This window comes from Perca fluviatilis, chromosome 15 (genome assembly GCF_010015445.1).
Source record: "Perca fluviatilis chromosome 15, GENO_Pfluv_1.0, whole genome shotgun sequence".
NCBI classification, from domain to species: domain Eukaryota; kingdom Metazoa; phylum Chordata; class Actinopteri; order Perciformes; family Percidae; genus Perca; species Perca fluviatilis.
The window spans coordinates 26,075,940-26,102,154 of record NC_053126.1 but is presented as its reverse complement, the minus strand read 5'-3'; the positions used below and the strand labels follow the sequence as shown (position 1 = coordinate 26,102,154).

At 41.7% G+C, this 26,215-nt stretch overlaps 3 protein-coding genes across 6 annotated transcripts in view; 1 reads left to right on the top strand and 2 right to left on the bottom strand.

Annotated features, from left to right (window-relative positions):
* Positions 1–666: 666 nt before the first annotated feature.
* aldh16a1 (aldehyde dehydrogenase 16 family, member A1) lies at positions 667–24,536 on the bottom strand. The gene is made up of 17 exons (XM_039825601.1): positions 24,447–24,536; positions 20,116–20,212; positions 18,958–19,084; positions 17,133–17,290; positions 16,950–17,027; positions 15,298–15,488; positions 14,597–14,755; positions 14,331–14,489; positions 12,886–13,042; positions 9,370–9,445; positions 8,246–8,351; positions 7,448–7,581; positions 7,088–7,258; positions 2,874–3,078; positions 2,557–2,742; positions 1,164–1,289; positions 667–987 (listed from the first exon to the last, which is right to left on the bottom strand). Exons 1-17 carry the CDS (start codon positions 24,534–24,536, stop codon positions 820–822), a joined length of 2,388 nt encoding a protein of 795 aa, XP_039681535.1. The 3' UTR covers positions 667–819.
* LOC120575027 (uncharacterized protein YBL113C-like) lies at positions 11,147–12,503 on the bottom strand. 2 transcript variants are annotated; one of them, XM_039825611.1, is made up of 2 exons: positions 11,648–12,503; positions 11,147–11,359 (listed from the first exon to the last, which is right to left on the bottom strand). In XM_039825611.1, the coding sequence occupies exons 1-2, from the start codon at positions 12,438–12,440 to the stop codon at positions 11,190–11,192; spliced, it is 963 nt and encodes a 320-aa protein (XP_039681545.1). In that variant the 5' UTR covers positions 12,441–12,503; the 3' UTR covers positions 11,147–11,189. The 2 variants fall into 2 exon arrangements, with proteins under 2 accessions (XP_039681545.1, XP_039681544.1); XM_039825610.1 differs by having other exon boundaries at positions 11,147–12,361; positions 12,398–12,441.
* Positions 24,537–25,170: 634 nt separating the features above from the next.
* LOC120575026 (histone acetyltransferase KAT7-like) overlaps positions 25,171–26,215 on the top strand; it is a 29,192-nt gene continuing 28,147 nt past the window's right edge. For 2 of the 3 annotated variants that reach the window (XM_039825609.1, XM_039825603.1), the window contains exon 1: positions 25,171–25,371. In XM_039825609.1, the coding sequence (XP_039681543.1) occupies positions 25,357–25,371 (15 nt within the window). In that variant the 5' untranslated portion in view covers positions 25,171–25,356. The remainder of the gene's footprint in view (positions 25,372–26,215) is intronic. The other variant, XM_039825608.1, reaches the window with a different exon arrangement.

The window sequence follows — 26,215 nt, the reverse complement described above, 5'->3', positions numbered from 1 at the left end:
TAGCAACATTTCATAGTTTAAGTTCTATCGATCTTCATTTCAAATGATGTTGGGGCTGATAAAACCCCCAAAAATATTGAAAATACCAGAAAAACATATGACATGTTGCATATTATGCATGCATATTATGACATTAACATTTCCTTGGTTTTAGGATTTGTGTTAACGTCTTTTTCTTCGATTTTGTTGATTTGTCAGGTTGACATTTTGTTTCCCGCGCTGGCTGCACGGGGCCACATTTCTTCAGGTTATATAGGAGGGTTAACTTCTGATCCGAAAATACTTCGTCATATATATGTTGAAATAAATCACTCACTTACAGGCCCCTACAAAAAAAAGAATATTAAATTGTGGAAAACACTGGCGAAAAAAAAGGAGCACTCCTAATTAGCAAAAATTCGCTAATTAGCTACAGCTGAAATTTTTTTGCAAGTGACAGTTAAACAGACCGCAAAAACAACAGTCGCCATGTAGAAATGAGAATCCGGCTTTTGTCTGCCTCTGTCTGAAATCAAGGAATCATTGTTTTGAAAATTACAAAAGAATTTGGAGTAGTAAATCTGCCATCGTTATCACTGTAAACTGCATATGTGCTGTAGCAGTAATTAAGGAGGATGAGTCAATTACTGGGGGTATTTGTTGTCTGTTAATTTCACTGACATCTTATGATTTTCATGGTCACCGTTATTCTTTTTTTTTTTATCCTTTTTAAATCTACATCCTATAGTTTGACTCCACAGACACACAGTGGATATCTGCAACTCTTCCCCCCTCCATCTTTCTCGTCACCTTCGTCTTTCATTCTCCCTCTCTGTCTTTTTATGCAGTAGGAATCCACACACTCTTCCACTGGACGGCATTTCTCCACATCTCTTCCAGGAGCGAGGGATGAGACTTAGTCCAGTCCTTGCCTCCATCTTCCTTTTGGCAGAACAGATGCAGGATTTTCAGAGGGCTGGTGCAGGTGTACTGGAGGTACTGGCAGCCCTACGGCAGGAAAACAGAGAGCGGGAGTTAAAAAGATGAGAATATGTGCGGCGGGCTGGGTCAGTTAGGCGTCCTTGGTATTGTTCATTTTAAGAGCGAGGATATAATGGAATCTTTCCTTCCATGATATGAAATTTGAACACTGGTGGTGTGTGCTGGTGTGTGTTAGTCCTCACCTCAGCACTGCCCCAGTACCAGATGGCCTTGATGACGCTGTGATTAGCCAGAGCCGCTGTCAGCTCGTCTCTGCTCCCTGTGATGACATTTACCAATCCTGCTGGCAGGTCTGAAGCCTGGAGCACCTGAGGAGGACGACGCAAATCAGTATTCACAGATACTGTACATAAACCGGTTACACAGGGGTTCTTAGTGGCGGTTTAAGGGTAATTTCGTTTTTTTTTTTCAACCTGGACTCTATTTCCTCATGCATTTGTCTAGTCTAATAGGACTGATGTGACTAAAAATCTTTGAAATCCGTCCAGCATTTAGCGAGAGTGCATGACCGGCCGTCGTGAACCGGGCTGCAATGTAATCTAATGGGGCAATTGTGCACCCTCAATTTTTGTCCTCTAAAAGTGATTGTTTTTGCCACTGACAGGCTCAGATTGTTATTAAAAGTTGAGTGAAAGGCGTTCTGGGAGTCTGTCGTTTCGGAGTAGGCTACAGAAATGAATAGGCTCCTGTTATCTAATGGCGCTTTTCCATTACACGGTACCTGCTCGACTCGCCTCGACTCTACTTGCCTTTTTTGGTTTTCCATTACCAAAAAAAAGTACCTGGTACCTGCTAACAGGTACTTTTTTTTAGTACCACCTCAGTCGAGGTTCCAAGCGAGCTGAGGCGATACTAAAAGGTGACGTGAAAGCGACAGACGGGGGTGTCCTGAACAAACCCGCCATTTGTAAATAGTTTAGCCAGCTGGGTTTGTTTTTTTGGCTGCCTCCAGCTTCATTTGAAACAAAATGTGTCTTCTGGCTGTGGCAGCAACAACAACACACCTTCAACGTTCTGTGTGTGTGTCGCGTTAGGTCACGGCAGTTTACTGCGGCGCCGCTATGATGACCAGCCACCCAGAGGCGGTACTAAAATCTGCAATGGAAAACGGACGCACAGGGCGTTGAGTCAAGTCGAGGCGAGTCGAGCAGGTACCATGTAATGGAAAAACGCCATAAAAGATGGCTCAATATTTAAATGATTTCAACAATGTGCATGAGGTCATTATAATTTGATTGGGCATGTGTATTCATTTAAAGCCAGAGTATACGGATGAAGAGCTATCAGTTAGAGACATGTCTGGCTACGGAATTTTCTTCTCACTATTAGATCATCCAATTCAACGGACTTGTATTTTGTTTTAAAACCTCTCAAGTTACACTCACTTATAGTCCCTCACTTTGTTTAACTGATGCTTTGCTGTTGATGACATTTTGTTTTCAATTCTATTCGTGGTGCTCTTGTGTTTGGCTCCTGCTTGTTCAGTATTTTGTACTAAACGCTTTTTCAGTGAAGCATTTTCTAGCTTTTGTTTTGTGTGAACTTGCTCCACACCATAACATCTTCACATCTTACCTGAATGAATGCCAAGGCTGGTAGTGGATACTTCTGACTGGGGACCATGACGACAGCGTTGCCACCGGCGATTGCTGCCCCTAGTAGCGTTACCATGGAGAGGAGGGGATTCTCGTCGGGGAGGACGAGTCCCACGACTCCCAGGGCTTCGGGGAGGGAGAGAGCAGAGCCAGACTGTGGCAAAGGCTGAAGGAGAGAGAGAGACACAACAACATGTTGCAACAGTGCTATTGGTATTAGGTCATTGGGATCATTATTGGAGTGGTTACGTTTTTTTTTTTTTATAAACGTTTATATAATATAAAGAAAAGCCCCACCGGAGTTCCTCCTTGGTTTTTGTCACAGTAAGCCGCCCAATCACTGAGCCTGGCGATGCTGAGCTCCACCTCCGTGTCAGCCTCGTCCATTGAGAGGCCGGTCTGAACACTGACTGATGCAGCTATGTCCCGCCTCTTAGCCTCCAGGGCCTTGGTCAGAGAGTAGAGTGACTGAGCGCGTGCAGACGGACTCTTTTTCATCCATCTAGAGGAGGGGGAAGGACGTTAAAAGAAATGAAATTATTAAGAAGAAGCCTAAAGGCCCGGACTCATAGAGCAGATAATCGGCCGTCGGACAGTCTGGCGAGGTCAGTGACTCGAGTCTGTTCGGTGTGTTCCGTGCCGTCGTCAATCGGAGGAGCCGTCGTCCTTCATTTTGGCTGATTTGACATGTATAATCTGCGGGGCGGGCACTGCCGGCAGTCTGACTCAAATGACCCATCTGATTGGTAGAGTGCTAAGCCGGAAACGGGGAGAGGAACGAGCGTGACTAGAGGCTCTCAAAATCTGACGAAAATCTTTTAAACTGACCTTTGACGATCTGAAGTGACGACAGATTCAACAAAAGCATGGCCTATTTCTCGCTTAAAATGTTCTCAGAAACATGTTTCAGTGAACTATTTTAGTACAATGTGAGATCGTATTCTGAACGAGCCTCTTTGAATTTCCAGAGAAAACAGACCCACGTGACGTGTTCGTCCAATCAGCTGCCGGTTTTCATTATTTGGGAACCGGCAGAATTCAGAAAAAGCCTCTTTGAATTTCCGGAGAAAACAGAACCACGTGACGTGTTTGTCCAATCAGCTGCCGGTTTTTTTTTTTTTTGGCAACGATACAGGTTAGCGCCGCCTGCTGTTATGGTGTGTTCCGAGGCATTTTTTTGACCAACTCAGGGAGATTGATTTTTCTGCTGACGGTTGGCCGTCTGGTTGGTGTGTAAGCAGCTTAACCCTTGTGTTGACTTTCACAATTTGTCAAATTGACCCGTTTTAAATTTTTCAGTTTTATATCAGAAAATATGGGTGTAGAAATAAGCGCAGAAAATGTGTAGAAGAAAAATTTAACAATTTAAAACGTTGGAAAAAGCAAAAACAAACTCTGAAAAAAAGGCGTCAAAAACGTTTTCAAGGCTGGGGGGCAAAGTGCTTCGCCCCGGGGTGGGAGATATTGCCAAGCATTTAGATTACGTATTTTGGGCATGATTAACGTTAGTTCAGGGAAATTATAATAGTTAGGTGTGATTGTAAATTAATGTGGAGGTCTTCTCTCGCTCTCCACACACACACACACACACACACACACACACACACACACACACACACACACACACACACACACACACACACACACACACACACACACACACACACACACACACACACACACACACACACACACACACACACACACACACACACACTATATTGACTGCATTTAGCACTGTGTTTCCTGAGCTGAACGGTTAGTATTTTTCTATTCCCACACTAAATCAACCCACAAAGTAATGCAAGTTTGATCCTTTACCTCTACACAGTACGTTCACTCTCCTAATGGAAGAATCGGCTTCAACTGCACGATAAAAGTGCAGGAATTTGTCATGGCAACCTTGACGAACCAACTGCCAATCAGAATTCTAAGGACATATTCATACTGAATGTAGGACACCTGATATTTCCTGCATTCATGATACATGTTTGATCTTTTAGTAACCAAGCAGGTTTAAAATGACAGAGCTTTGTTTTTCAATATTTGGTTGCAGGTCTTCTGATTAAACACAACGTAGCGTGAGCAGCTTTCACCCTGTATCCATGGTGCTGCAGCATGATTCAGTCACACAAGAGCATTTATACAACAGAGACAGCAACAACACTGAGCTGCCTGCTGGCTTAGAAATCTAGCTCTCATAGACCGGTTATGGCATAAAACTCATTATTAAAAAGGTTATTAAATGCTGTTTATGATCTGTCAAAAGTAAGTAATGTAAAACCGTATTGTCGAAAAGTATTATAAAATGGGTAGCTCAAATCAAGCAATCTGATTGGTTCATAGCTGTGATCAAATAACCATATACAGCTACACAGCGGCCCTTGGTGTTAACTTTGACCTACTCTGATCGTCTGTGTCTTTCTTTGTCAGGTTAACCTTGAATAGCAGGGATGTTACACTTGGCTACAGTGCATGTATGCTAACACACCGTAGGCCTACTTTCACAGAAGTATCGGCCAAAAGTATCGGGTGTGTTGTTCTGGTTTGTATTTGTTGTTTTGGTAGCTGTGGGTGTTTCTTTCCACCCACACGAGAACATAATGCAACGCCAGTGATTGAGGACAGGATGGTTGCATCATAACATTAAGTAACGTTAACAATTTCCTTCAAGGAAACTGGTTTGGGCTCAGCCACGTTTAAACAAGTCCTCGGGAATCCACATGTACCAGCCTGCTCTGTCTTTCTTTGTCAGGTTAACCTCGGCCTGGCCGACACACTGCCTTTCAGAGGCTGTAGCAGGCTTCGTTTGAAAGCTAGAGTGAAGATATTGGTATCATATGAAACTAGAAATTCATTTGAATTAATTAATTTTGATTTCTCATTTATAACTCAAGAAACCTTGACACACAGCACTCCGCTGCATCTCAAATTAATCTTCAGGTTCCCAGCTTTGAAGCATCTACTGTTGACCTGCTATCTCCCCCTAAACATCCCCTGTCACCCACCCCTACCCCTCTGGAAAAAAGGGGTGACATGCTAAGAGGTTAAGATCTAATAAATGACGGTTAAAACTAAAAGTATGAATGCCATGCAGGAAGCCCATACTGAGCATGTACAGCACTTTTAATGGTTTGTACTGTATATACTGACAAGAAGAGCTGTGTGCTTATTGGAGTTCAGTGCAATCAAACTCTGTTGATACTAATGTACTTTGTTGACTGCGTACTGTGTATGACTCAGCAAATTTGTCGTGTTGAACTTTGACTGGTGATAAACACAAACAGCCCACTGGCTTGTGAAATACCTTGCTGTCTATCTGGAATTTATACACGCGTGTCCTTGTGAGAGATTGAAAGCTTGATAAATGTATTTTATTACGGGCAAATTTCACCAATAAAAGTTTTATTATGGGCAAAGATTGACAGGTTCAAAGCTCTGTGTAGCCTGAAAAGTAGATTTAACATTTTAACTAGGAAAAGCAGTGTTTCACCCTGGGCCATATTATATTATATATATATATATATATATATATATATATATATATATGTGTGTATGTATGTATATATATATACAAAATAATACGTAAATATAGTGTGGTCAGCAAATGACTTGTTGCGTTTGTATTATTTATCAATACAGAGTTTCTTATGATCCTTTGTTGCAACTGTTTTATTACTGATAATGACTACATTATTAGGATACTATGCATCCTAAAAGTTCCCTTGGCCTTTGGAATTAAAATAGCCCCACATCATTACATACCCTTCACCATACCTAGAGATTGGCATGGGTACTTTTCATAAGATCATCTCTCAATGCAAATCAAACCAGCTATTAGGCTAACTGATATAAACCCATCTAGGTATGGTGAAGGATATGTGATGATGTGGGGCTATTTTAATTCCAAAGGCCAAGGGAACTTTATCAGGATGCATAGTATCCTGGATCCATGAAATAACTGGCCTTTAAAAATAAAACTCTGCCTGCCTCTATGGGAATTTAACATAGGGGTGTGTATACTTATGCCCCCTGTATTTTAAGGAAGAACATTTATTTATGTACGATACATTATTCATGCACAAAGAAAATTGGTGTCCTTAAAGGTTGGATTTTTCCTCATTTTTTAAATTAAGGCATTAAGATCAATTTCCAAAAGATGATTTTGTATTCCTCTTTTTAGTCAACTTTAGCATGGGTGTGTAAACTTATCGAAGCCATTGTATCCAAATAGACAAAAAAAAAACCAACTGTGTTCAAAAAAAGAAATAAATGTGTGTGTACTGTATGCATACTATCTCTTTCTACTTTGGGCTTGGGTTTGTGACTTTGGAAACAGTAGTACCCTACTAGTATACTAGTTTAAAAAGGTTGAAGGAATCTGAGGCACTGGAGAGGGGAATGTTTAGCCAAGAAGATACCTTTTACCTATTTGTGTTTTCCGGCTGGATTTAGAGTGTGTGTGTGTGTGTGTGTGTAATTTGCACACATTTGCGTGGCAATGCTCTCACCCAGGCTGGACTTTGACAGCAGCCTCCACGGCATTACGGACGTCTTTCCGGCCTCCATCTGGACAATAGGCTAACACGCTGCCGCCCCCTGGTGACTGCACAGCCACGCTGCAGCCAGACACTGATTTACATGGCTTACCGCCGACAAACTGCAGGTAGGGCTTCGGAGCGCTGAGGGGAGAGGGAGGGAGGAGGGGAGTGATACATAGAGTCTCCTTAACCCTGCATGTATTACTGTACATCAGGCTGCTATTTAAATACTTATAATAAATGAATAACGGGCCTATTATGCAGGCTATGATGCCTTGTGACACCTTATAAACGTGACTTAAAGTTAAAAAAAGAGCATTACAAACCCACCTGGCAGGGTCTGAGTCATCAGGAATGATAGCGGGGGATGCCGCTGTTCCAAACTTTGAGTAGTCCATAGAGACGGGGGAGGAGCGAGGTAGAGGAGAGGAAGAAGAGGACGGGCGTAGAAACTGGTACAGACCCTGGCAGAGAGCAGAGAGAAGGTCAACATACAGTACAAGACTGCATAGGGGTTACTAGGGCTGCACAATATATCGGTGTTTATCGTTATCGCTATATCAACTGGTGCTACACACAGATCGCAAAAGGCTGCGACATATCGCGAAAGACACTCAGAGGTATTTCTTTGAGTTGGTTGAAAGAGGGTATCAGTAGAAAACTACACTTTCAAATGTAACTGCCATTCATTTTTTAGTGGTGCCTTTTATATTCAATTCAATTTGTTCAATACAATAATGTTGACATTATTTTTTTATTATTATGTTTTTTAATTCAACAAGAAATTTGCCGAATACCGAAAGCAGCAGAACTGAGTTTACTTTAATATCTGTTTATTTATCGCAAGTAATATCATTACCGCGATATTCAACAACAGTCTTGAATATTGCATATTTTCCTCATATCGTGTAGCTCTAGTGGTTACTAAGACCGGTTATGTTTGATCTCTGGTTTGTATGGAGGCCCAAAAACTGACCAAATGTAGTAAAGGGACAAGTCAAAAATATAATTGAACGCATCAATAATTTGTTAAACAATTAAAATAGAGAGTAAAATAAACAAAGCTTCATACCGTTTCCTTTAACCTCGAATTAAGTGTGTGATAAACTACAGACTACTACTACCCACCTCGTGTCCTCCGTCAGTGCAGGTGCCGCTGTCTTTGTGGCCAGAGACGGGCAGACACGGGTCAGACACCGAGTGGGAGTTCACCCACACTGAGCCGACTGACAGACTGAGGAGAGAGGAGGAAGAACAAAGGATTAGTAGGGAGTAAAAGATCCTTTTCACAGCGTACATTTTGACTTGTCTAAGCAGAAAAAGGAAAGGTGCAGGATTTTAAGGTCTGGGGTAGAACTGACGTTCAGTCTTAATTTCTATCATTTTCCACAGGCTCGGGCCGGGCTTGGGCTTGCGCTCTAAATGGGGTTGCGTGGGAAATGAGCGGTCAGGTGATGCATTGCAAAAATGGATGCCGAGGAGGTGAAACGGAGGCTGGCCTCTGGAGGACTTATTTTATTTCTTTGTTGCAACTTCCAAGTGGCCTATAGCCTACGTTAGTCATGAATAAATGATGTTAAAAAATGTATAAATTCTTGACAAAAAGCAAAAGAGCTGTGTGCGTGCGAACATTTGAATAATGTCGGGCTGTAAACGGGTTCGGGCTTTTAAAAAGCTGTCAATCAAAATGTACTTGCCGGGCTCGGGCCTTGTCGGGCCTAACTGTTAAGGCCCAATTACAGCTCTAGTTTGGGGGCAGCACCCAAGTTGTTTTGGGCACCACCTAAGCCAAATGAATGTAAAGTCAATGTGAGCATCAACATTAATTAAATTACCTTTTATTTGATGATTGTAAATATCACGACTGTTTGTATTGCCTGTAAAGACAACTTGAGAGACAACGGAATATGGAAATATAGAAGAATTTTTTATGTTTTAGTTGTATATTGTTTTTTCCTTTTGTTGTAATAGGGGAGGAAGCTTCTCTCCTCTCCTGCACTGTGGTTGCTTGTTTTTAAAATTCTATTGTATGCATTTCACTTATTTGTGCAAATAAACTAAACTAAACTAGAAGTCAGAAAGGAGAGACAGGAAACACATTTACTACAATGAAGGTTTACAACAAAAAAAATGTGATTTGGATGAAGACAGGCAAAAGGCGAAGAAACATACAAGATAAGTGGAAGATGAAAAACAAATATAGGAAGGGAAAGAAGAGGATGATGAAAAGAAAAACGTGTGAATGTGTGTACCTCTTTGCTGTGTCCAAAGCCAGCGTGAGGTCTTCAGTCCAGATGGAGGCGGCATAGCCGTGAGGACTGTGGTTTCCTGCAGAACAGAGACGGTTACAGTGGTACAAGTTTTCTCAATCACTGTGATAATGAATTAATTATGGTAAAATGTAGAGCTGCAAACACTAATCAATTGGTGGTCAACTATTTAATTAATCGCCAACCATTGTGATAATCAATTAATCCGTTTGAGAGCTTTTTGTAAAAAGTAAAATAGCTCTGATTCCAGCTTGTGAAATGTGAATATGTTCTAGTTTCTTCTCTCCTCTGTGACAGTAAACTGAATATCTTTGAGTTGTGGACAAAACGAGACATTTGAGGACATCCTCTTGGGCTTTGGGGAAACACCAATGGACATTTTTCAACATTTTCTGACATTTTTTTAGACCAAACAACTAATCGATAAATTGAGAAAATAATCGACACATGAATCAAATATAAAAATAACCGTTAGTTGCAGCCTAGTCTATATCCAAGACGTTCCACTTCCGGGATTTATCCGTTGGCGACAGAAATTCTGCCGGTTTCACTCATTAAGGCCGATATGCGTTACATCGGGCTTTCTTTATGTTGGCATTTTAAACTTTAATGTAATTTCTCATTTAATTTATGGGGACTGTGGTTAACTGCTCCTCAGATCTCTGCAGGGTAAATCCAGACAGCTAGCTAGACTATCTGTCCAATCTGAGTTTTCTGTTGCACGCCTAAAACAACCTTTGAACGTACACATGTTCCACCAAAACAAGTTCCTTCCCGAGACTATTTAGTAGAGGCACCGTTGCTCCGCACGGCGCTCAGCGCTGCCCAAGACGATTGTGATTGGTTTAAAGAAATGCCATTAAACCACAGCATGTTTTCCCTCCCATCCCGGAATGCTGTGTGGCTAGGTCTGGCAATGTCGGACTAGTTGCAGCCCTAATGAAATGCTACACATAATATCGAGCAATCACGAGTGCCAATGCTAAGTCTGTTCTATTTCTGTAAAAAACAAAACAGAAATGATTTGTGTCCATGTTCAAGTTTACTACATTATTATTATTATTATATATTTTTTTCATGGCTGGTTTCTTTGGCCTGATTGTGTAGTTTTAGTTTTTCTTGAAGATTTCAGTTTTATTCAGTTTCAGATACCAAAATTATTTTTCACTGCTTATTTAGGTTTGGGTCTGTGTTTACTAACCCTGATCTGGATTGGTTGTGGCTCCCTCTGCTGGGATTGATGTGCTAGTTGTCGATGATTGACTCCACCTGTGTGGGTAGTATTGGTTGTATAATTAAAGGTCCCATGACATGGTGCTCTTTGGATGCTTTTATATAGACCTTAGTGGTCCCCTAAAACTGTATCTGAAGTCTCTTTCCCGAAATTCAGCCTTGCTGCAGAATTACAGCCACTAGAGCCAGTCCTACAATGAGCTTTCCTTAGGATGTGCCATTTCTGTGTCTGTTGCTATTGAGGAGGAGAGAGGGGGGGCGAGGTGGAGGGTGGGGGTGCGGCCTTGACCAACTGGCACTTTGCTCGTTTGAAAGCCATGATGCCTCTCTCTCATGGGTGGGCCAAATTCTCTGGGCGGGCAAAGCAGAGAAAGGGGAGGTAACCTTGCTCATTATGACCTCATAAGGAGAAGATTCCAGATTGGCCCATCTGAGCTTTCATTTTCTCAAAGGCAGAGCAGGATACCCAGGGCTCGGTTTACACCTATCGCCATTTCAAGCCACTGGGGGACCATAGGCAGGCTGGGGGAACGCATATTAATGTTAAAAAACCTCATAAAGTGACATTTTCATGCCATGGGACCTTTAAACCCACCTGTGTGGGTAGTATTGGTTGTATAATTAAACCCACCTTTGTGGGTAGTATTGGTTCTATAATTAAACCCACCTGTGTGGGTAGTATTGGTTGTATAATTAACTCTACCTGTGTGGGTAGTATTGGTTGTATAATTAAACCCACCTTTGGGGGTAGTATTGGTTGTATAATTAACTCCACCTCTGTGGGTAGTATTGGTTTTATAATTAAACCCACCTGTGTGGGTAGTATTGGTTGTATAATTAACTCCACCTGTGTGGGTAGTATTGGTTGTATAATTAACTCCACCTCTGTGGGTAGTATTGGTTTTATAATTAAACCCACCTGTGTGGGTAGTATTGGTTGTATAATTAACTCCACCTCTGTGGGTAGTATTGGTTTTATAATTAAACCCACCTGTGTGGGTAGTATTGGTTGTATAATTAACTCCACCTGTGTGGGTAGTATTGGTTGTATAATTAAACCCACCTGTGTGGGTAGTATTGGTTTTATAATTAAACCCACCTGTGTGGGTAGTATTGGTTGTATAATTAACTCCACCTCTGTGGGTAGTATTGGTTGTATAATTAAACCCACCTGTGTGGGTAGTATTGGTTTTATAATTAAACCCACCTGTGTGGGTAGTATTGGTTGTATAATTAAACCCACCTGTGTGGGTAGTATTGGTTTTATAATTAAACCCACCTGTGTGGGTAGTATTGGTTGTATAATTAACTCCACCTGTGTGGGTAGTATTGGTTGTATAATTAACTCCACCTGTGTGGGTAGTATTGGTTGTATAATTAACTCCACTTGTGTGGGCAGTATTGGTTGTATAATTAACTCCACCTCTGTGGGTAGAATTGGTTTTATAATTAAACCCACCTGTGTGGGTAGTATTGGTTGTATAATTAACTCCACCTCTGTGGGTAGTATTGGTTGTATAATTAACTCCACCTGTGTGGGTAGTATTGGTTGTATAATTAACTCCACCTGTGTGGGTAGTATTGGTTGTATAATTAACTCCACTTGTGTGGGTAGTATTGGTTGTATAATTAACTCCACTTGTGTGGGTAGTATTGGTTGTATAATTAACTCCACCTGTGTGGGTAGTATTGGTTGTATAATTAAACCCACCTGTGTGGGCAGTATTGGTTGTATAATTAACTCCACCTGTGTGGGCAGTATTGGTTGTATAATTAACTCCACCTGTGTGGGTAGTATGGACCTTTTTCATAGCAGACATCTTGACTTGTCATAGTAAGAAAAGCACAGCTGAAATTGATAACCTTAACGATGGCTCAGTTCCATCAAGTGTCCCAGTAAGCTGTTTCAGTGAGTCAGCATGAACAACACCAGGGCCTCTCCTAAGTGGAATACAGCCATCAGTAATGGTTGTGAATACACCTGTGCTTTTCCTACAGTGACATGTCAACATGTCACTGTAGGACGTTTCGCTGCCCGAAACGTCCGTTGTGTGGCAATAAACTATCAAATTGGAGTGCTGTCCTAGTAGCTTTAATAATAATAATAATATAATAATAATAATAATAATAATAATATGTTTAGCATGTCTCTCACAAAGCGCTGTAGGAGAACTGATCATATTCATCGAAGGTAACTTAACTGTCCAAAGTCAGACAGCTGCTGTATCTTCACTCATGCATCTCCATCCACAGAGGCTTCCTTACCCAGGGTCACTGCCTCGGTGTTGCTTCTGAATGTCATGAGTGGCAGCAGTGGTCCAGGGGAGGGGCTGACCACAAATGGAGAGGAGGGGGCCGCCCCGCAGAGCACTGTGGGAGGGTACTGAGCACCTGAAGGGGGGGCAGCGCAGGACTGAACCAACTGGGGACCAGAGAGAGAAAAAATAAGTAAATAAATATAAGTTATAGTCATAGTGTGAACTAACTCTACTGTCAGACTACATCCACACTGATTTTAACGCACATCTTTTGCTACGTTTACGCCTTTGCATCCACACTACTCTGGCATTTCCGAGACCCTAAAACGGAGATGTTTGGAAATGCTGTTGACCCCCCGTTTTACTCTGTGGTTGTTCCCCTTTAAGCCTGGACGGGCAGAATTGATTTTTAGAATCAATTCTTGTCCCTAGAATCTTTTTTTTTTTTTCAATGATTCAGCTAGTGGCGATTTTAGACCCTTTTAAGGGGGGCTTTTTTTTTTTTTTTAATCAGTTTTAGTGCTTCAAGTTAGAGTTTGCCAACTTGTCTGTTAGTGACAGAGGGCAAACAATTACAGGTTCAAAGAAACAGGTTTAATATCCTGTGTCGCAGTCGCCAATGCTAGGCACCTGTAACCCAGCCAAGGAAGGTTTTATTTTTTATTTATTTATTGTTTTTATTACATTTGATTCTGGTAATCCATAAAAGGGACTTTTGTAGTTTTTCCATATGTTCAATATTTTGCATTTATCCTCTGTTATAATAATAAATACATATATTCATTGTTATCCAGTGAAATTACTGATTTAGCGATACAAGAGATACTTTTTTTATCTTCTGTATCCGTGTCACACTGTTATTAGGGGCTGAGCCCCCTAAAGGTCTGATCCTAGAATCACGCCTGGATTCAGCCAGTTTATACGGTACCGCTGACGGCAACTACATTATATCCGTTTCCAGCAAAACAGACTGAAAGCAGTAAATTCATGTTATGTACTTCTTTACAAATTAAATAAATGTCAGACTGACTGATGTGCATTCTTTTTAGAAAACAATTAGTTTTTAGAAAGGTCTCATGATTATTCAACTTTTCTTTTTGTTAAAAGAAGGGAAAGAAAATCGCAATACTCAATACTATCGAATCGCAATACTTCTAGAATCACAATAAATGAAAAATCGCAATACAAATCCATTTGGAACCCATGTATCGTGAAAGAATCAGATCCGCACAAAAGCATATCAGACCAGCCATAGCAGAAACGGAGACGGCAGCCTTATATCAGCCTTGCCGGTATGTGCGTGCCCAGTGTACGAGAATGGTCTGTGAGATGCGCTTTCAGGCGTGATATTATGGACGGACATTAGTTCTGAATACTGGGCTAAGCTGCTAGCGAGAACGGGGACCGTTTTCGTTTTAAAACAGCAACGTTTTCTTTGCGTTTCTGACTAACCGTGGCGCCCTGCTGCTGAGCGACCTGTACTGCAGTGTCCACCAGGACCCTGTCCCCCTCACTGTGCAGGGCCACACACTTCATCCCTGCCATACGGAGCCTGAGACGGGCCACGACACTGTCCAGCACGCTCTCCTGCACGCACAACACCCAGTGGACCTGATGGGACAGAGGAAGAGAAGATTGTTAAAATAGACACGGTGATCTTATGGGATGGCATGAGACACTCTATCCTTCTATCGGGGATACTTATTAGTGTAAATCACCTCTCTTTTCTTCTTGAAGGCAGCCTCTATCACTGCGTCCACTGCGCTGTCGATGTCGGCTGACTCAAAGATGATGAAGGGACACGTAGCGCCGATGTTGGGGGAGACAGAAACGGGAACGCCCATCCCTGCTGTGGCCTTACACAGCGTCACCCCATCCTGAAAGAGAGAGTTGTTGTTCTAATAGGTCTGGCAATGCAAGACCTATCTCCACAGCGCTGTGGAGATAGACACAGCATTCCGGGATGGGAGAAAAACGTGCTCTGGTTTATTGGCATTTCTTTAAACCAATCCCAATCGTCTAAGCAACGGGCGCAGGTACGGTGCTTCTGCAAAATAGCCTCGGGAAGGAACTTGTGGTGGAACATGTGCACGTAGGGAGGCGAGCTCGGGAATTTAAATGTCTGTCTAGTGTGTGAATTTTACTCAAAAAAATATATAATTTGATTGTCAGTTCTAGCTTGCATGATGTTTCCCGAATCTACCAGAGTTTAGCACGCCAACACAAAGAAAGCGAAAGGTGAGGGACTTTCGGCCGAAAATGAGGGACATCCGGCGGTACCTGCAGTGGTACCAAAACTATCCCCTTTTTTTGATTTCGGACATTTTGGTAAGGCTAAAATCACATTGGAGAGCTTACAAACATATAGGTAGGTTTTCTCTGGTTAAGAATGCAACACCAATTTTTTTGACACACGTACCTGCCTGTTGCCGCTGTAGGTGACGTAGCTGATGCTGGGGTTCTGTGCCACTTTGGCCCCCAGCGACATGTCACTTCCTGTTAAGACATTAAGAGCCCCGGCGGGAAGTCCTGCTCCCACGAAAAGCTGGGCCAAGAGGAGCGCTGGAGGGGCGCTGCTCCGACCAGGGACGACGACGACCACGGAGTTGCCTAGAAGAAGGCAGCATTCAATTATGACTCAACAGTTTTGATTGGAGCTGAAATGATTAGGCGAGTAATCATCTGACAGATATTTAATCAGCAACCATTTCGATAACCAATTAATTATTTCCAAACAAAGATTCTGAACATTGAATGGTTTTGGCCTCTCAAATGTAAGAATTTTAGGGCTGCAACTAACAATTATTTTCGATTAATCTGTTGATTATGTTCTTGATTAATCAATTAGTTGTTTGGTCTTTAAAATGGTGAAAAATGTCTAAAGAATTTGCTGATGTCCCTTGTCTTTCATTTGCGCAAGTATATCTTTACATTGGTCGGACAAAACTAGATATTTGCGGCCATGGGTCGACGCTACCAGGTCGCCCTGTGATGGGCATTTCTAACAGTTTTCTGATGATAATTACAATTGATCAATCGACAAAACAATCTGTAGATTAATCGATAATGAAAGTAATAATTAGTTGTAGCCCTAGATTTTATCTTAAGTTACAAAAGGAAATTTTTCAATGTGTATATTAAAGGCTGATTTAAAGCGTAACTCTCGCCAAAATGCATCCTAGGGTAATTTTGTGAATGTACGTGAGTCAAACTTTAGTTTAAAAGCATATTTAGGACCGAATCGCCACTTTTAAGATTCGCCGTATTCTCGTTTTTTGGGTCAAATGGCCTTTTGAATGGGAGAGCTAGGGGCACTCTCATGCTAGTCTCAAAATAGCTATTTTCGAAATACTAAGAAGGCTCAACACAACATGAAACTTTTCTCGAAGTATCCCCAGGAGCTCTACACCTTAACGAAAGCATTGACAACATTGTTTGTGTACACAGATTTACCAAAAAGAAAGGTTTTGATAGTCAGTGTTTCGAGCAGCTTACTGTCGGGAGTAGCAACATGCTAGTTCACTGACATCAGCTTTGCAAATAAACTGAGACATATTTTGGTTACAATGACGGGGTTTTCTGTTTGTAAAGTGTCTATATGACAGTAACGTTTTGAAATTAGCACTTCGCCAGCAAGCAGTACTTTGTGGGCAGTTCTGCTAAAGTTTGCTTGCTAATAGAACATAAACTGGCTGGCAGACACCTCGCAAATAACCTCAGACTTATTTTCTGGTTACAGTAACTAGGTCAATGGATTGTACTGTGTCTATTTCTCGATACGTTTTACAAAATCTAAGCAAGAAAAGGCCAAACAAATAAGATTCATATTTTAGCACGACAGTCTATGGGGGCTGCCATACTGAGTACCGTTTCGGTGGTGAGCGACACAGACACAGGCGACACCCCCTAGCGTTATGGCGGTGAAATGCACCGCGATGCAAAGCAACCCCGACGCAGAACTCCGAATGGGTCACGATGCCATAGGAGCGACGCCGTGAAGTTGACGCAGAAGCATAAAACAGCCTTAATACAATGTGTGTGTGTGTTTGTGTGTGTGTGTGTGTGTGTTACCCATGGCGAGGGCTGGTAGGACTTTGAGCATAAGGGAGTAGAGAGAGCAGTCTTCAGAGACGGCTACAGCCACCACACCTGGGGAACAGGAAAAACAAAAAAAGATTTAAAAGAGAGCTCTAGTGAAAATGAATAACACCACACCAAATGTTTCTTAGTGAATAAAACCCCTGTTAAGCTCACCCAGCGGTGTCCAGTTGGGGATGAGAGTGTCTCGGAGCTGAGCCCAGCTGCTGTAGTACTGCAGCAGTCTGACCAGGGCGGAGGGCGAGCACGACGCCTCACACAGCTCGCACAGCTCTGACAAACACTGGCCGTGCTGCCCGAGGACGCCCACCAGCCTGTTGGCGGAGGACAGGGCGTTAATCGCCACATCAGGACAGCGGTTTCAACAGTTGCCGCTACGGTTCCTGACATGTGTCAAGTTGAGTTTATCGTACCTGAGCGTAGAGCTGCAACAATTTTACTCTACAACCAGGGTGTGATTTTCCGGAGGGGATGAGTGGGATTTCCCCCTTTCTGGTCTACATGTTAGATTAGATTTAGATTTATTGTCATATCCCTGCCTCTGCTCAATTACTTTTTTTTATCCCCGGTAGTGTTAAATTTATCCCCCCCGCTCAAAGTGATCAATGCTACTTCATTCAACTTCAATAGATCATATATTATGTACCTAAAATAGAAGTATTTTAAGTAAAGCGCTGTAACATGAACAGTCTATAGTCCCAAAGAACCATAAAATCCGTGCGGCAGTTGGCGGTTGTATTTAGCCGCTACAGAGCTCCAGGACGCCGGCTACCAGCGGCAGTTGTTTAGCCGCCAATAGGTGACTCAGAGCCATCTACAGTTCCTTTTAGGGGCCGTGGTAGTGGAGTTTAGCCAGAAAAAGTTAGCGTCATGTGGCGATGACAGTTAAGTTTAGGCACCAAAAAGACCAGTTAAAAAGGTGCTCTGCCACACAAAACCGTTTTTACTTGTATTTTTGTTTTTTAAATATGTTAGGTCCATATGTGTTTGTGTTTGTGAATGTGAAAATGAACTGCTACCTCCTCTGTCAGCTCTAGCCACTGAAAAGAAATAAGTGGAGAAATCAGGCCAATTACAAAAGCTGGTCAGTCTGATGTGGTGTTGCCTGGGCTCATTAATATTCGTGAGCTCGCCCAGTTGTGCTGGGTAAAGGATGGCTCTCATTGGCTAACTATTAGCCAATCAGAGTCAAGCAGCTTAGCTCGTTGAATATTAATGAGAACTGGCACAAATCAAGCTGAGTCTTCCTGCAGGCTTTCTATACCACGCTAGAATGGCTTGAAACAAAGTAACCAAGGCATTTTTTCCACAAAAAAATGTTACAGAGTCCATGGTAGAACTTCAGACATCACCATAAAGTAATGAAATACATGTGGCAGGGCACCTTTAAGTTTAGGAAAAAGATTGTGGTTTAGATTAAAACACTCCCGAGGAACGAATGAGAGTTTCCTGGGTGAAAGTATTTTGTTTTTGCCGCAAAGTGAACTCTGCTCTCCGGCTTGAAAGTGCTGCGTTTTATGTTACACCACGTTGTCATAAATAAGTCTTGTAGCACTATATCCATGGTATTGAAAGGGGGATTTAATTATTTATTTTGTTTTGTTGTGCATGATCAAAACATTTTTTCGTAATTGGACCCTGTGTACAATTAACGAACTCAGAAATAATTGCATTTAACAATATAATTGCCTCTTTTAGTCCAATTTAGAAAATGTTATTTATGTATCACTATTTTAAACCAATTAAAGTTTTGAATCAATCCCAGGATATCACTGTTATGTGACCCAGATAATGTAATAACACAGCCTATGAAGTAAACCGTGCCTCTATAATTATCATAAAACATTGTTTTTCTTAAATGAACAGCCCTAACCCTTAGGACCTTAGCTAATGTTAGCAATTAATTGCGGTTAAAAAAAAGAAACAGCGATTACGTAAAAAAAATGTTTTTGAATTTGTGTAATAATTGTTACAGGCCTACCTGAGCAGCACTTTGGCCCTTTGGTAGCAGCTCAGGCCGCTCCAGGCCTTGTGGCCGCTAACAGCAGAGGAGGCAGCCTGGGAAACATCTGCCTCCACAGCGCACACTGTGCTGCACACATGACCACCTGGACACCAGAGGAGAGAAAAACACGCATGTGGTCAGTTTTATCAGTAGGAGTTGTAAATCACACACTTTATCACAATACAATATTATACTGATTCTTTGGACAACGATACAATATTTGCCGATATCACAAAGTCTGTCACGATACGATGTCGACTCGATTCAGGGGCCCGCGACCGATATGAAACAATGCATAAGACCATTTAACACAATCAGTTACATTTATACATATTTACAAATGGCAACTAAAATATGATTTGATAATTTCCTTACTGAGCTCTTCCAGACATTTATATTTAAAACAAACTTCTCCTTTTAATAAAAATAATACATATTAAGTAGGCCTGGGCGATATGGAGAAAATCAGATATCACAAATACATCAATATCGATGTTGCGATGATATTGTAGGGTTAACAAATGGTGCTTTCACAAAAATATTTACAATGAGATTTTAGATAAATAATCATCAAGAATGTGGTAAACAGTTTCAAGTGAAATTACAGAGAAAAAACAGTTAGTATGTTAGTATTTACGTACTAACTATGTTTACATGCATGCACAAAACTAGTGTGAAAACAAATCTGCAATTCTTCAAATGATATTCCCTCAAAATGTTCCACAACAGATTTTCTGACAAAATTGAGTATTTAGTATATGCTTGTTATTATCTTTTTAGGCAACGTAATTGGATATCATGATATATGATTTCATCACAATATGATTCCACTGAAAGACGATAAATTATCATATTGAATTATTGCCCAGCTCTAATATAAAGTGGGAATTTCAAAACAAAGGCGCATCATAAAGATGACAATATGTACCGATACTTTCACTTTGCATAGATAATATGGGATCGTTGAGGACTGAATCGATATATCGATCCAGATTGATGTCTCTGGTGTCTCGTTACCCTATTTTATTCAAAGAACTGTAAAAAAAAAAAAGAAAGAAAACATGAACGGGAAAAAGAGCTAAGCGTAAGCTGTGTTAGTATCCAATGCACAATGTCATTTCAGGCTGCCCCCACCTTTAGAATCAGCCAGGGAGCGATGTCTGTCTGCTGGACGGACAAACTTGCCATCGAAGAACAGACCCAGAGAGCGGGAATGGTTATCCAACCAGGCCTGGTGGAGAAGAAAGCCACAGTCAATATTCAAGCTGCATAGAAAGCCTGAAAGATGGTAACCAATACCGGGCCCTATTTTAACGATCTAAGCGCACGGTGTAAAGCACATAGCGCAGGTGTGTTTAGGGCGTGTCCAAATCCACTTTTGCTAGTGTGACGGTGGAAAAAAGGGTCCTTGCGCAGGGCGCGTGGTTCAAAAGGGTTGTACTTAGTGTCTTCATTAATTCATAAGTGTGTTTTGGGCCGAACATGAAAAAAAACAGAGTGTCGTCTCCCATTCCCTTTAAAAGCCAGGCACTTTTGTACCTTGGTGCATTGCTGTTATGATGCCGGATTTGCACCGTAATGTTTTTATTTGTAATCTTTTGCATGTGTGTGTGCGGCTGTGCGTCTCTGTGTGTAACAAGCATAGTGTGTGCGCGCTGTGCACGAGCCCAAGCGCATTTTACTAATTTGATGTTAAAATAACAATGAAATGCTGCGCTATTGACTTTAGACCAGCTTTTTGTTGGTCAATGGCGCGATCACTTCCCACTGCCTCAAGATAGCAATACGCCAAGAATGCACCTGAACACACCTCCCTGTAAGACCAGCACGCCCATGGGCGCGAAGATGTGCGCAGGTGCATTTGCTATTTAAACTACGCGGGCGCTGGACGGGAAATTGACAACTGAGTCGGTCTTAAGCGTTAATCTAGCAAAGACACTTGCGTCGGGCTTTGCGCTGCGCTGGGTGCAAGATAGGGCCCACCATCTCTGAGGATGCAAGCTGGCTGAGAGGTATTTGCCATCATTAAGAAAATATGTCTTAGGGGATCTGAAGTAGACGGCCCTAAAAAACAGCCTTAAAGGGGTGATAGAATAATTATATAGGGTATTTCACACTGTTCCTTATGGTCTCCTAATGGGGTATGTAACATTGGTTGGGCTGAAAATGGCCTGGTTGATATTTTACTGGCCCTTATGCATCCCTGTGTTTTGGCCCTATTTGTAACAAGAGCTTTTCTTCCAAATATGGTATGGTCATGAATATTTAGATGAGCTGCGCGGTGATTGGTTGAGCGACTTGCCATACGCAGACATTAGAGACGCGCGCTGATTGGTTGAGCGAATCCCAATACACACATACATTAGAGAAGCGGCAGAATCTCATATTACAGACACTGCAATGTTTCATTACCAAATACACTTCTGAGACTTTTTTAGCAGAAATCAACTATATAAAGCTCAAATATGGGCCGTTTTACAAAAATTGATGGCTAATTGCAAATTTGGTAAGACGTGTCGGACTTTAGGAGCTCCACACAGTCTGAAGAGAAAGCGACAGCCTGCTGGGCTCCATACCCAGGGCAAAGTCACCCTTTGTGGATACTGCATACGGGGCTCCGCGGCCAGCTGCCGGCATAACTATATCTATAAATAATACATTTACGGTTTTGAATGTCCCAATGTCCGATTTGATTTTAAGGCATTTTTATGAACGCGAGGCGTCTTTGTAGGACAAGCAGCTGCTTGCTATATGTCCCATTCATTACAATGGGGAAATACCGCAGCTAGCTAGCTACACTTTCGCCATAACTAAATTATATTTACAGTTTGAATTTCGTCACGCCACTTATACAACACATTCCCCAATGTCTTATAAAGCTAACCGTTGTGTCCGATTTGATTTTAAGGCATTTTTATGAACGTAAGCGCCTTTTGTGAGGAAACGAAGCCGCTGCTTGATATGTCCCATTCATTACAATGGGGAAATACACGCGCTAGCTAGCTAGCTACACTGTCGCCATAACTAAATTATATTTACAGTTTGAATTTCGTCACGCCACTATTACAACATCATTCCCCAATGTCTTATAAAGCTAACCGTTGTGTCCGATTTGATTTTAAGGCATTTTTATGAACGGCGCGCGCCTCTTTGGTAGGACCAGCAGCTGCCTGCTTATATGTCCCATTCATTACAATGGGGAAATACCGCAGCTTGCTCACTACTGCGCATAACTAAAGTATATTTACAGTTTGAATTTCGTCACGCACGAATATTACAGGTTCCTCAAGGTCTTACAAAGCTTAGCTAACACTTGTCCGATTTTCGGATTTCAATTGAATGTATTTTTGTGAATGTCAGAGTTAGGAGGAGGCTAGCTAGCTCTCATTTAGGGATCCCATCTCACCGCGGCTCTATCAATGAGACTCGCGGACAAGAGCGGTTTATTTCCCCGATTGTTTGTTTAAATAACTCAACACACATACCCATTATAAGATTAACTGGAACCTGCGGGCTGCGGTAAAAGATTGCGGGCGTAACAAGCTCGCTGACACTACGGTCAGGGCGGCGATGTAGCAACCCAGGCAGCACCAACACCGGCACTAAACTCCGACACACAGTCGGAGAAAATTTGCAATTAGCCATCCATTTTCGTAAAGCGGCCCATATTCGAGCTTTATATGGTTGATTTCTCGCATAAAAAAGTTTCAGAAGTGAATTTTGTAATGGAATAGCAGAGATCTGCGTGACCTAGCTAGATTCTGAAGACTACCTGATCTCAGGTCAGTTGTGTAGCCTATGTAATATTAAATATGGGCGACTGTTCTCTTAAGGTTCCGGATTTTGAGACGCTTGCGTAAGCAACTCAGCTTTGTTGGGATTCGCCCGTTTTCAGAGGCAGTTTCAAAATATGAGATTTTCATAGTAAAGGGGTGTCAGTGGGATTTTGAGCTTCTATGTATGTCCTATTTACCCACCGAACTGTCGTTATTCAACTATGACAGGGTAAAATCGGTTTTGCATTCTATCACCCCTTTAAGTAGGGCTGCTTCATTATGAAAAATAAATAATCATAATCACGATTATTTTGGTCAATATAGAAATCGCGGTTATTTCACACGTTTACTGTTTTTTTTTTTAACCTTTATTTATCCAGGTAAGTCGATTGAGAACAACTTCTCATCTGCAACGACGACCTGTCACATTCACACAGTTCCACATTCACACCTGGAAGCTGCCCAGTACAACCACAGTCTGATCTGCTGGCCACTGAGCAGCTCCACTGGAGCGGTTGGGGGTTAAGGGCCTTGCTCAAGGGCACCTCAGTGGTATTAATGAGGGAGGGACTTTCACTTCCCCACCCGGTGACCTCCCGGTCCCAAGCTCTCTAACCCCTAGGCCACCACTGTTGACTTTTGGGGCGATGTTACATTTATTAAACTTAAAAAACAGTAAAAGCAAATCAACAGTGAAAACACCTCGAACTGTGAAATTCCCCTTAATACTTTTCTCGTTTGAATGTTTTAATTCATGTTAAACAGTTATTTCGTACTTATTTATTAATTTCATATTAATGTTTAATATGTCTATGTATGCACCAACCACCAAACTAAATTCCTTGTAAGTGTTACTTACTTGGCAGTAAAAATCATTTTCTGATTCTATATGCTCACATTTTATTGGTCAGGAAGACCCCACCTCTGCTGGACAAAAGGCGGAATGTGTCAACTATTTACAGACAGAAGACCAAAGTACAGAGCTTAACTTCTCTATGAACCCCCAAGCTCACCTTCGGCTAGCAAAAAATCACATACATGGTGATGATATCACATTATAATCAGGATTCAAAATTAGAACCATCCAGTAGCCAAATGCTGGTAAAATATGAATGTGGCTGGTAGATTTGCTTCACTCACCAGCCACAAAAAAAACAAAAAAAACAATAGTAATTCATAGAGTGGCTGGCAAACTTTTTACTAGCCATTTGGCTGGTGGACCCTGATTTTGAACCCTGACTATAATATCCCACAGCTACATTTTCCTTGGACATTAATTCAGCCTATAAATTGTTACAGAAAAAAAAAAAAGACAGACTGCAGGGATGAGGTCGACTGTCTATAGAACAATCTCGGAGCTGTATCATCGATCTACCAGGGCAATATGACAACACACTTAGTGACTGCATACTGGGATATGGGAACATGTTTCTTCAGCCTGTACATTCCACAACTACTGTACACACTAGTACATGTAACATACATGTAACGTGACAAGCACACAAGTCACATGTTTGTCCTGTGAGTTACAGCCAGCTAACAGTTAACGCTAATGAACTTCACATGGGTCAAATTGGCATAACAGGACGTAAAACATGCTCATATTTTCCAGTACGCAGCAGCATACTATAGTTTTATGCCAGCCATAGCCGTTCAATGTTCTGTTAAGAATTAGGTTGATAATTGTACCTGTGCAGTGGCAGTGCTCGGAGTTGCTGCTGGTCCGTACTCCATGCTTTGAAAAATATTCTGCACTGTATTGATGGTGCTACCAGCCATAATAGTTAACGGTACGAGTCAGTGAGGAAGCGAATCTCCCCTGGGCTTAGTATTCGTACAAATGTTTGATTTGAAGCTTGTAGTATGCTAACTGTCTATGGTAATATGGTACCCGCAAGAAATTGAAGAGAAAGGGCCAGCAGGAAGACGACTGAGGTCCCACTTCACGTCAAATGCAACGTGCTAGCTTCTCTCCAATCGAGACCATGAGACTTACAAATGAACTTGCAGAGCTACGTTGACCTACGCGGAGCGAGAGGGTTCCCTCCTGCTCACTTCCGGTGTTGTGTCCGGTTTCTCAGTGTTCATTTATTAGACTGGATTTAAGCAAAGAACGTAATGTTTATGTTTTTTGTAAGCTACGACAGCCATTTCAGATATATTTAAAATGTTGTGAAAAAAAGCAGGTGGTTCCGCTTTGTGTTACATAAAACCTGCTTGATTATTTTAATTAACGTAGTTATAACTGTGAATAGTTGGTTTGTTAATATTTCAGTAACTAACCTAATATAATTCATAAACTTTATTTAATTTAAAAAGTTGGCATAATTTACACCCCTTACCATTATCCGCTCGAGCGCATTAGCATGTGTTCACTGTGCTGTGTGTTCCACACGGCGGCATTTTGTCAACGGACCCCAAAAACGAGTTTGCGCCGTACTCACAAGGAAGTGCGGAAAAAAATCGTGCGCTTCTTTCAGTTGAATTGGCTCAAAAGCTGGCGGTTTGTTGTTCTTATTATTTATATAACCTGAGATACATTTCCCCCAAAGTAAGGAGTAATAACCTGACACAGGCGACACACGCCACACCTCTGAAAATGCCCCGGAGAAAGGTAAGGCAGAGGTTTGCAGCAGACTCAGCCGTTAGTGCAGACTGCAGACTGGACACACAACAACATAACGTCATAGCTAATATTAGCCAAGATCTAGCTAACTGCTGTAGACATTTGTTCGACCGCCTGTGAGCTGAAATGCGATCCTACAAGATACCGTTAATAAGTTGTAAATGTGTGTTGAATGTGAATGCTGGTAGAGTCACTCAACTGAACTGTCGTTTTGTGTTGCTAAAAGCTACGCTAGCTAATGTTTGTTGCTGAGTTGCAAGAATGTGTTCATGTCAAAGTGTCGCTTCTTCGGGGTAAAGTGAGAAGAGCTTTGAAAATTCGGATTTTGCGAATTTTGGTTCGGATTTCTATCACCTTGCGGAGCGCATAGGCATGCTGACCTCCGTTAACGTCAATAACGGCAGCTTTAGCTAACTGTTGAAAGGTACAGGCTGTTCTTGTGCGAGGATGGAACGAAGCGTCCGCACCAAAACAACGCTGTGATTGGACATAATCTAGACAAGCGTTGCGTTCATTGGTCTGACTCTTTCAAACTCCGCCTCCTCTCTTTGTATGGCTGTATGTAAATGAAGTGGCTCAGTTGTGAAGTTGTCATAAATAAAACGTCGAAAGTCAGTGATAGTTTTTCCCCCCCCCACTTATATATTCTTTGCAACTGTCTTTTAGTACTATTTTAATGTAGTTCATTTGTATTAGCTAGTATTAAAAGACAAGTAGCCTAATGGTGATGTTATCAGCATTAGTCTGTATATATGCTAATACAGCATTGTATGTTGTGTGTATAGTGTAGGGTACTGTATTGTGTAAAGCTTTCCTATTTTGACCCCATGTA

Excerpts from the sequence above, each read along its gene's own strand:
- LOC120575027 (XM_039825610.1), bottom strand. The coding sequence starts at position 12,440 with ATGTCTGCTATGAAAAAGGTCCATACTACCCACACAGGTGGAG. Across the intron at positions 12,362-12,397 it reads TACTACCCACACAGGTGGAG|TTAATTATACAACCAATACT; the intron begins TTAATTATACAA and ends ACACAGGTGGAG.
- aldh16a1 (XM_039825601.1), bottom strand. The coding sequence starts at position 24,536 with ATGGCTGGTAGCACCATCAATACAGTGCAGAATATTTTTCAAAGCATG. Across the intron at positions 9,446-12,885 it reads CACCGAGGCAGTGACCCTGG|GAAACCACAGTCCTCACGGC; the intron begins GTAAGGAAGCCT and ends TCTGTTCTGCAG. Across the intron at positions 8,352-9,369 it reads GCTTTGGACACAGCAAAGAG|TCTGTCAGTCGGCTCAGTGT; the intron begins GTACACACATTC and ends CTCTCTCCTCAG.